Source organism: Melanaphis sacchari, unplaced genomic scaffold, assembly GCF_002803265.2.
Source record: "Melanaphis sacchari strain LSU unplaced genomic scaffold, SCAv2.0 Contig23_pilon_pilon, whole genome shotgun sequence".
NCBI classification, from domain to species: domain Eukaryota; kingdom Metazoa; phylum Arthropoda; class Insecta; order Hemiptera; family Aphididae; genus Melanaphis; species Melanaphis sacchari.
The window spans coordinates 2,394,138-2,406,613 of record NW_020271114.1 but is presented as its reverse complement, the minus strand read 5'-3'; the positions used below and the strand labels follow the sequence as shown (position 1 = coordinate 2,406,613).

General features: G+C 30.5%; 1 protein-coding gene across 1 annotated transcript in view; it reads right to left on the bottom strand.

The window, feature by feature from the left end:
* LOC112594572 (protein Wnt-2) overlaps positions 1-12,203 on the bottom strand; it is a 62,908-nt gene extending 50,705 nt beyond the window's left edge. The window contains exon 1 of the mRNA XM_025339418.1: positions 11,545-12,203. Within this exon, the coding sequence (XP_025195203.1) occupies positions 11,545-11,615 (71 nt within the window). The 5' untranslated portion in view covers positions 11,616-12,203. The remainder of the gene's footprint in view (positions 1-11,544) is intronic.
* Positions 12,204-12,476: the final 273 nt, after the last annotated feature.

Below are 12,476 nucleotides of genomic sequence, written 5' to 3'. Positions count from 1 at the left end.
TTTACGACCATATATTTGGTCAAGTTACTTTTATTAAAACTCATCTTATTGGGTGTTGATAACGATTATTAAAAATTATTTAGAAAACTATATCTCACTAATTGATATTTACCGGTCAACTAAAGTATTAGAATGTGCTATAAAAATACGCAGATATAATTCAGATAATTTTAAAACTATACAATTTCGGCACAATAACGATAGTTATTTTATCAGTCATCCATTTATTACTAGTTTTTTCACCGATTTCATAATTTCTGGCAATAATAATATAGTATTTTTAGTCTATAACTTATAAATAAGTTACATTTTCAAGAAAAATAAGTAAAAATTAAAAAAAAAGAAACAAATAAGGGAAAAGGCAAAAAAATGCAGGTTTTGTTGAAAAAAGCAAAAAAAGTTTCCTTCATTGAAATCAGAACGATTCAAAACGTATTTATATATAATAATTATTTTTTTATTACACTCCCCTCAAAAGAAGCATTTGCTACAAAACCCGAGTCTTAATAATGACGAACACTGACGTTAATAGTTAACGAAAGTTACCTATACATATTAAAAAGTAATGTGTGCATTCCATTATTAAATATTACATTTTATTTTATATTTTATAAAAGATGCGGCATAATTATTGGTTAGATTTTCTTTTTTAATCTTGCAAAACACGTTTAGCATAATTTCTAGTAGTTATATACGCATGTACGTATATTAATAATAATTAACAAATCCTAATACGAATAATAGTTCGGAAATTAAGTTAATCGATTTAATACGGAATTCAGAGAGGTTCAGTGATTAAAACGAATCCAGCACATAGAAATAATATTTTACGATTCTGATACTAACGGTTAGTAGCCGATCAGACAAAAATTGTATGAATAAATTACTTCGAAAACTTAAAAATGTTAATGTAATTACAATGATTGGATTCATAATAATTCGTGCAGTAACTATTATACTCTTTTATGAATTAATAAAAATACCTGCAGGACATACCAACATCACGAAAAGCTATTTATTTTTTTTCGTTTGAAATTAAAATAAGTAAATTTGTAGTTAACTTTGATTTATTATATGTTCACGAATTTACAATTAAACCTGTCCGCAGTAAAACAAACAAATTCTGTAAAACCGATTTTGTATAAAACAACGTAAGTTGTTAACTAGGTTTTATTTTTGCAAGTGCAATAAAAACGTTTAATTGATAGAAACATTAAGTTATTATTTTATATAAAAATATTTTGGAGTGTTTCCACATATTATGTGAATATATATATATATTAAATATAGCATATTACATACTTTAGGTTAATAGCACTTAATATAGTATATCTGTTCATTGTACATAATGGTAAAACGGCTGTTTAAGCATAGTACGGACGAACATCAATCAACTGAAAACGCCAAGTTCTTAAAACATTATTGAATCATCAAACGTTAATAACACTCGTATTCATTCGAGACCATAATCCTACAGATGAATGAGATCTTTTTGATTAATAATAATTTGAACCGTTAAAAATATGTTCTTTGTTTCCGTTCTTTATAGTTGTTGTTGTGGTCTGTTAGATTCAACACGGTTTTATCGAGTCTTCAAATATTATTTCAATTAATATTTGTTTATTTTTAGTTCAATGGTAATGGAATTTAACACATAGCATTTAATAGCTTCGATCTAATATGATATACTATTAGTATAATACCACATGTTTTCATATTAAATATTTTAAGAATAATTGAAAAATAATAACATACGAACTGATTTTTGTCATTTTTTATTGAAAATTACAAGCAAAATTTCTTGAAATCTACGAGAAATTCATTACTAACAGATTTACTATACGCAATCGTACATATGTATTATTTGTACCATTACTTCGCGTTTCATGTATATGATTTTCTAACAATAAATTAAATCAAAATACACTGTTACCAAATCGTCCAAAATTTATCTAATACTGAAACGCTTTTTCTATTTACTCACTATACCTAATAAATGCATTTAAACAGTGCTTTTTTTCAATGGTAAATATTTTACACGTGGCAACAGAAAACCAGACTTTCATTTTACGAGATTATACTCGTTATTTCTGGTATGGCGGCATGGCGTGGTCTCTTTTTGATGTTTTAATATTTCATCTTTATATAATGATCGTTTAAAATGATATTTTATAAATAGAATTATTACATTTTTCAGTTTTCTCAGATAAAATTCGACTTATATAGTTGTATTTACTTATTAGTTATTATAGGAGGACGTGCGTGCATATAATATATAGATCACATATTCACATCTTCCTCGTACTTTATGTATGATAAATTATTGATTTGAAACCAAATGAAAAAAAAACCTATAAATTACACTCCTCAACTACTCACTAGTCTACTGCAGTACGTGATACACAGTAAGTAAGTATACAGAATCGTAGACATTTTGTATTAGAAAATTTGCGAAGAATACATTCAATTTTTATTAAACCCCCTTCAGATTTCTTAACACTAAATTTGAATGAGCATGTATTATAATTTGGTTAGATATATTATTATTATTTATTATACATTATTATATTAATATAGTTGTCCCTTTGGCGATTACACTGCGCAGCATCGTCGTTGCTGTCCGATTATATAAATTTTATACATATACGATGACTACACATTGTCGGATAACGCTATACAGGCTGCACCTGGTCACCTGGTGTAGATCGCGGTAACGCTATCCGGCTACCGAAATGGTATCCCGCTGGCGCTATACTGCACCGATATACATATTACAATATATATCATATATGTTCGCGCACACCGCACGAATATATCTCCGGCACCCAACCGAGACGCGGACCTCCTAATATCCCATTCACGAGCGTACTCTAATTATATTGTCGTTACTGTTTATTGCCGCTTTCTGACCCCCCTCTTCCCCACCAGTTCAACCCCAGCACCGTTCCGAGCCCGATCGTGTGTCTTTCCGCGTCTCGTCAGACACACGCTCAATACAATAAAACCATATGTACAATAATAAATAAGGTAGGTATATAGTATAATAAATATAATAATGTTCATTTCGCACACCCCCAGAGGGTTTCGTGGCTGGGAGACAGACCGTCTGCGAGAGGAGGAGGAGCAGATTTGCTGAAAAATCGGACGAGAAATCAGCTACACAAAAGCCCATGCGACGGTTGTCGTCGTTGTCGTTGTTGTTTTTCCTTTTTTTTTTTTTTGTACTCGAAAGTGTGTAATCCTCGAGTGCATGTTGTACATTTGGTAATCTCTCGTCTTTTCACCACGGGACCACCGATATCAATAGAAACGGCTGCTGTGGTTTGTATACACCGCCCATTGAAATACAATATAATAATGTATAGGTAGTATTATACGATAATATTTATAATATAGTACTGACCGGTTCGACTAACGAGAGCAGCCAGAACGACGCCAACGAGTCTATTATTATGAAAGGCTCGCAAAAAAGAGCACAAAAAAAAACAAAATACAAAACGACTATACCATACCTATTACGCGCGTCGTGTATAGGAAACGATCAATGATGTTACAATCACAATAAAATATAGTATAAGATAATACGTATTGTGCAGATATAATATTTTTTATGACGGACGTGCATCAGACATTGGGTTTGTATTTTGTTTATCAACGCGCGATTAAAATCGAATTTTAAATTTGATTCCGCGGATGTTACAGATTCCTATCGTCGGCAGTAGGTATATCCAACGCTTGCTATTTTTTCTCTTTTTTTGTAGCTAATCGAACATTTTTAAAAACCAGTTTCCGTAACGTGTTTTTATGATAATGAAAGATTCATTGAGAAAAATAAAAAAATACGCTTCGATGAACAAATGTAACATACTGTTGTAACCATGGTCTCACCGTATTTAAAAAAAAATTATCTTTCATCGAAATAACAAAACCGAAAAATCGAAACCGAAACTGTTCCATAATACCTACATGTGTTAAACACTGTATAGTGAATATTACACGCAATTCGTTGTGGTCTAGGCACAAAGTTGTATAGGTATATCTGGCATATAATGTAATAATATTATATATCCTTTTAGGTATATATATATTTGTATCTATAGGTTATAGTTCTATATTACTACAGTCGCCCTTTGAAATGTTTTGCCGATTATTCCTTATTGCCCAGCTTTCATAAAAGAAGATTGTCTTTTATAATACGCTTGCAAAAACATCTGGTCGTATGCGTTTACATGATCCGATATCTTTACGTATGTGTGTATATATGTATCATATTTACCTTAGATATATTATATCGTTTTCCACCCTTAGAAGTGTACGTAGTGTTTTAGTGTTCTTTTTTTTCGGACCAGATGTTCGAATAACCTACTCGTAAAAATAAGGAAAATCCAATCCGTTTTATATTGAATTATTAAGAAAAAACAAAGATAATTACAAAAATAATAACAGTAATTATAACCTTACACACAAACAAGTTAAAAATAATAATATAACATGTCGTTTTCGCAGTTTTTGTTATTTACAGTCGATGACTAATGATTATCTCCGAAATTATGTATTACATATGCTGCATGACTGCGTGAGATGTTGCCAGCTTCTCGTGAAGTTGTTAGGGGTGAGAAGGGGGATGTGACCTTAATGCACTGTCAGTTGTCCACTACGTGCAACCATTATTAGATAATATTTTACGCATGCATACTATTATTATAATATATTTTAGTATTACTGTCACATCATCATTAGTCGCGTTAAGTGAAATATCACGTCACGCAGCGAATGCTTGAGAAATCTTTATGACTATAATATACATAAATATATCATATACGACTAATGGTGTTGGATCTCATATTTTACAGCCAGCCAACATGAAAAAAAATCACCCGTCCGATGACTTTTTAAGGTATAATAATAAAAGTGCGAATAAAAAAACTATGTTCACCAATATAGTCACATATAGATGAGTGCGAGAATTACTCGAATGAGTTTTCAAAACCTGTAATTTTATTCTGAATAGCGGTCAATCTCGTTAAAAATGTATTTATTACGACTAGTGCGTAGGACCATTAATAGACTATAAATATATTTCGGACGTAAGTACTAACCTATATTATAGTTTTGTCGTTGAACATGTAAACTGCAGCGCATATACTTATAAGTACGTCATGGCAATATAAAATTCAGAATTCATTTAAAAATAATAATGATGAAAATCTCTGAAGATCTGTTCAATTAAAAATTATAATTAAGCCCAAAAAAGACAAATCTGTCCCTGGAGCAAGATTTTTTATAGGACATCTTTAAAAAAATATATATTATACATTATAAATACATTAACCGTATTCATTACAGCTGCCAAATAACAAACGAAAAATATAACTTAAAAAAAGTAATCATTTTTTTTTTTTTCGTATTCTGGTTAAGTAATAAGTAACAATCAATAGTAAATTTTAGTTGATTTGAGAAAGACTAATGATTATTACTTACAATATAAATTATTGACTATATTATGTAATATCGATTAGCTGTTATTATAGGAACTATAATAGTGTGCTAATAGATATACTAAATAATATATATGCATAGTAAAAATATAATCACGGTAGTAGATGAAAAAATTATTTTGATCAGATTATAAATTTTCAATTTCAATAAAAAAAATAATCGTGCTAATAAGTAATAATTTAATAATTAAAAATGCATAGTATATTAGATATTTTACTAAACAAGTTGAGCTCCTATTTCTCGTGGGCGCGGGGTTATGGCACTCCATACCCCTCCCTTCAAAATCCTGGCTTGATAAAAATAAGATACGAAACACTATAACAAGACAACGCAATGATGTCACGATATGTGGAAAACTATCGCGCATGATCATTTTTCAGTAAATCATTTCGGTTCAATTAGTATTTAATATGCATTTCACATTTAAGAATAAAAACTTGATTTATTAGCGAAGGTTTACGAGCTGTTCTCGCTTAAATTAACATCGCGAATACATTAAACATTAAGAACAAAAAAAAAGTTGTGTATATAATATATTTATACATATACACATACACATACACAGGATACACGCGTATATATAATAATATATTTTTAGTTATTACAAACCTAATTTACCGAACAAAACGTAGAGCTTAGAGTTATATGGTCGTCCAACCCACGAGTTTTCGAAATACGTTAATGACGCTGACATCGGATGTTTACTATGACGTGATTTCTATATACAGTCATACAGAAATGCAGTGGAAACTTTACACGTTATTCGGTATACAGCTTAAAAATAATAAGTCCCATCATACAAGTCTTGTTTTAAAATTTCGGATATATATTTTTAATTATTATTAGATTCGATAAAATGCGTAAATTACGTAACCTATACTTATAGTAATAAGCAATGACTAATAATTAATCGAATCACCTCTGTCGGTTCAATATTTAACGAACAAATTATTTTGCACACTTATATAATGCACAGATTTCATAAGAAAACAATAAAATAATAATACTACATTTAAGAAAATCATATACTCATACCATACAACTACAGTTTTAAAATTTAATATTCTCGTACACAGATCACTTAGTATATTATTGAACTTTTCTGAGAATTATACCTCAGCCACTACATCAACATAACATTATTATATACCATATATATATATTGTCGGCGATACATATATTATTAGCCTTTTACGGTGCCTGTAATAGCTAGTGTTGTATGTATAAAATCTGTTCAATATAAATCGTAAAAATATGATTATAGGTACACATTACGATAAACGAATAACGACCGCGACTACTATCGATTTCACGTAGGTAGATATATATGGTATAATATATAATAAAAGAAGTTTAGTCTTTTGACAAAACATTTATAGTCTGCGGACGGACAGACGTCGTACATTATTGGACATCGCAAAGACATAAGACGCATGCAGTGGTGTACAATAATATTATAATAAGTTACTGCCACTTTAATATTAATATTATTATCGTGCACATATAATATGACATTCACGGACATTCTGAAGACGCGCATACAATACGTTATTTAAGTACCTGCATCATACAGGCCGCAGATAAGTCAAACGCATATTACCGGAGTCCTGCAGCATCATCATTAATCTGTATCTTACGTAGTATTATAGACATGTATATGCATATAAGTAATACAACGTATAAGATTTAAAGTGTGGCAAGTTTACCGAATCTTATCGTTTAATATCACAATAATAGTAATTATGACAACAAAAATAATATACAATAACGCGCGTTGGTGTGAGCCAAGAGATTGAAACAATTCGACGAGAAAATCGAACGTCAATATTTAACTAAACTGTGCAAATATATATATATATATACATATAATATAGTCGCAGGTAAATATTTAATGTTACTAGGTGATTTACTCAACGAAAAACATTCATTATTTCAGAAACTACTAAATACAAATTTTAAAATATTTAATTTACATAACTGTAAATCATTACAAAACAACATTTTTAGAAAAGAATAAATTATATAATTTATATAGTTTTAATTTCTTTTTTTTTTAAATTTTACTTTTTAGAATAGAATGACAAGATATATTTTTAATTTTATATTCTTAGGAATAATACACTGAATATTTCGATATAAAAGTATAAAAATCAAATTTTGGAGAATTAATCGATTAGTTAAAATAAGTAATTTAAGTTAGTAACATGGAAATTTGTTTGGCGGTATGGTCTCAAACCTCAATGACCGTAAACCAAAAAAAAAAAAAAAAACACGGAACAGAATACCAACCTTTTCACCACTCAACAATTCTATTATTAATAATTTACATTTTAAATACTTATAACTTATTAACTAAACTCGTTCAAAATTCGAGTATTATGTATGATAGTAGAGGAATGTGGTTCAGAACAGTACTATACTAATTTCTAAGCGTTGAAGAACTTATAAAATTTTAAATTGGATTGCGTAATTATATTACAAATAGTCTTGAGATAAGATCGTATGATAGTTTAATGATTTAAAATAGTAGAAATAATATCGATAATACACAATACCCTTGAAAAAAAATGTTTCAATAACATAAATTATTTTTAATAATTTCATCTTTTATCGAATATTTATCTATTACATTAAAGCGTCATGGGCGTTTTCACACAGTGGAGAGGGGGTAAGAAATAGAGATTTATTTTAGGTACTTTTAAAACGATTTTTGTACTTAATTGGTATTTAGTGTTAATAAATATTTATTTTTCTGACTCATTATCACTGTAGAAAGCTTAAATAATCCTTGATATCACTTTTTAATTAACCATAGGCTCACTTTTCAATACATTTCAATATTCCCTTCCACAGTAAATAACCCCGAGAACGTCACTAAGAAAGCATTTTGCATTTTTTAATACACATGTCATATTCGCTTTATAATTAACAACATTTTGTATGGTAGTTTTTTAGAATGTTTAACCTTACATCATAAACTTTTAAAATTACAAAACATGTTTGAATATTCTGATATTCATATAAATTATAAAATAGTAATAATAAAATAAATATAACTCTACCTAATGAAATATTTATAAAATAAAATCTACGTTAAAGTTATCAAGTAAATTATAACACGTAATAATATATAGCCACGTTTAAAACGACGGAGAATTCCGTATACCATACGCTTTTGCCTCACATTAAATGGTTTCAATGTTTCAAATAATACCAATTGAATAAAAAAATATAAGCAATATTTCTCCAAATTTTATTATTAAATAATCAGTACTTACTTCTTCGTAATTTGACACCGTTTTCTTTTACATTAAACAAAATGAAGTGTAAAAATATTTAATTGTAATAAATGAAAAAAAAAAAATAGTGATTTTACATATTTTATAATATTATCTAACCTAACCTAAGAATTTGAGCGGGAATTTTTTACAAATGAGGTTAATAATAGTTGTCAATAATAATAAACATACAGTCATGGATAAATAAACGTCCATCATTTTTTTTTTTTCTATCTTGACCCAATGTTCAAAAAACCTTATTATACGGTTTTGTCTCTCGTATGAAACTACCCCGCTTTCCCCTACACTAAAAAATATTATACTTTAAAATACGGAATTAAAAATTCTTGTTGTCATTAAAAAATTAGAAGATCAAAAAATATAACTGTTTAGAAAAATTTTATTTCTCGAAGTCTTAAAACTATCAAAGAAAAATATTTTTTTAAATATTAATATTTTTAGAAATAATGATTGTTTTACGTTAAATGGATCATCCGGTACGTTTAAGTTATAGGTACATATTATTGTAATAAATATAATATGAGCGGCGTTCGGTGAATGTTTATTACGTATTGTTCAAAACTGTATATTATAACATATTTATTATATATATACAAATAACTGCGAGAGTTTCGCGCTTACCATTGCCGCGGGACGTATCTATACATACACGTCACGTATAGATATACTCGTAATATGATTTGCGAAATGGTTTTTAGCGAATTTGATTTATAATCGATTTTTTGACAATGAAACGCTGATAAATACATTACGAACGTTTGACTTTTTCTTTTCTCTCTCTCAATTTCTTTAAATGGCGTAATTATTTACGATCGGCCGAGTATTTCGAAGGTATTTCCAACTGGTTGTTGTAATATTATTATAATGTTGCAGTGTGCAGCGAAGGCGATGTACGCGTAATGCCTCAAGGGCCCGTCTGTTGCAGAAGTGCACACACACCACACGCGTTCAGTGCAGCGCATTATTCGGCGGACTGTCACTTGCAGTAGTCTACCTGGACACAGCGCGCGGACAATGATTATACTTGCTCATCTTGGACGTAATAAAAATAAATATTGTTGACGTGCGACATTTTTGCAACAGCACATTATTATTTTTCCAATAACGAAATTTTTAAAGTATGACACACGATTTTACAACGGGTATGAATGGCAGTAAGATGTTATGCAAACGTGAAAACCATTATTCCTAATTACGGAATCTTGTAAAATAATATTATAAATATTTAACTGTGTATACGGCGTGAGCCGGTGTGAACTGATACCACGTTTAAGTTCGTTTGGCATTTCAATAATAATATAGTTTGTTATCAAATTTTTGTTGATGACATACTAGTATACTACACACATATTATAAAATAAAATATATCTATATGCATATGTATAAATATGTACAGTTACACTAACAATAATAATATGAGTGTTATAATTGTTATAAATAAATAATAATATAGTCTGTAGTCTATGTGATAAACGATCGATTTTTATTCGATTTAGCGACGAATGGATATAACTCAACCTATTTTATTACATCGCTGTGGATTAAAAAAAATATGAAATATGTTCCACGATAAGCACAAGAGTGTCCATTATAGATATTTGTTCATCGCACTACCTCTCGCATTGGTGTAGACCGAATAACAGAAAGCCCTCCGGGGTAATTCGTCGTGGTTTGGGGTCTGTAGGACGGTTATCGCATTAATCACGCGGTAAAGGGGGATGTATATATTGGTTCGGTTTATAAATTGGATTTAAGAAGAACAAAAATCCGGAAAATGCGATTACCTATAAGCTCTGTTTGAATTAAATTATACAGTGGCATTTTTTAGAACGCACCGTTTTACTCAGCAACATTTATGAGTCTATTTGCACTAACAATATAAGCAGTAAAATTGATTAAAATAAAATATAGGATTAGTGTCATTGTGTAGACTATAGAACAATAACTTATACTTGGAGCTTATACGTATTATGTAAATATAAAAAATATATGCTAATTTTGTTCGTTTCGACTACAGTCTTTAGTGATTCCAGTATAATTATATAACATATAAACTCAATGTTAAAATTAAATATATGGTATAAATAATTAAAATATAAAATAAATGTGGATACTTGGAAATTATGTCAGTAAATTGTTTATAGTTATTAGATGGGGATTTAATACACGATAAGGATTAAAGTTCAGTGAATGTATACTAAAGTTACTATTCCTATAATTATTAAGACTACTGTATAAAAATATAAATTCTAATAACAGAAACCAGTGTACCTTTAAGTATACATAACTCTTATATTTATGAACGAAAATCTCCTCCAGGGTAAGCACAAATCAAATCATATATAGAGTGCAACATTATTAAGACGTAATAGTTGTTATACGCGCTTATATTTAAACTATTATAATGTTTGACTATTGTCTTATACAGATATATAATACTATAATTTATAAGCCTGTGGGATAGTCATACATTATGCATTACATATAAATTTACAAGCTAAATACGAATTCTAAATAATGTATATATAATATATTAAAACTAACCTATATACTATCTATAATTCTAATTAAGTGGTTTGATTTGTCATTTTTTATTAGCTGGTGCGGTTAATCTTTATTTTTGTTATTATTATTTGCCGCAACTTAATACATAATATTATAACTACGAAAGTGACGGCATTGGCCAATAGTACTCTTATAAATCGTCCAGTGTACCTACGGTATTTTTTAGAATATTATAGCTCACCTGAAGTTGACGGCCAACAAAATGTTCCAAAACAACGCCTTGATGATGATACCCGTCTGGACTGTGCGCATAATGGGCCAGCGGAGCCCTATGAAACCGGCGGCATGCCCCCGGGGCCGTCCCGTATACCGATAGCCACGATCCGCTGTTTTTGTGGCGTTATTATCACTTAAGCATGCTTCCCGCACCCGCCGAAGGCCGACGGAATTCGCGCGCCACCGCGACGCAGTTACCGACCGACGACGGGCATCGATCTAACGACACGAAACTCGGCGAATCAAAATATTATTTGCACGATAACGCGTATATATTGACGGGAATCACGGCGCATGCATATTATTATTACAATTTACGACTGCAGCTGCAGCTGATCCGTTAATATCTGATGAATATTAGTAAATTTATTTTATACGCGTTGTAATAATGGTCTAGGCGTAACGATGATCCTGAGCTATTTTTAAACCGGCCCGGCGTAACGCACTATCGTAACGTTAATAATCTCGTCGCATACAATTGATTTTATATTATTATTATTTTTTACTATTATTATCGCATACTTAGGTACGATATGCGATCGCGGTACATTTACGCGCGTATACGTATACGAAGAAGAGCGTGCACACGCGGACTGTATGACGTCGGAGACTTTAATGCCCCGTCTTCGTCGTTGGCGGCGGCGGTATCAGCCAGAGGGAAACACGAACGGCTGGGAGAGCGGGTAACATATATATACATACACTACTGAAAGAGAGAGAATACGGCCTCCGCCGCCGACGACACGACACGCCTCCCGAACCTCGTAATTGGTTATACACAGAGTGTATATGATGCGATCCTCGGGCTGACGTGCACGCCTAATAACCACAGCCTATTATGTCACGGGTCCCGAGACCCCCGCGGGTCATCGCTGCGAACGGTCGCGCTGTTGCTGC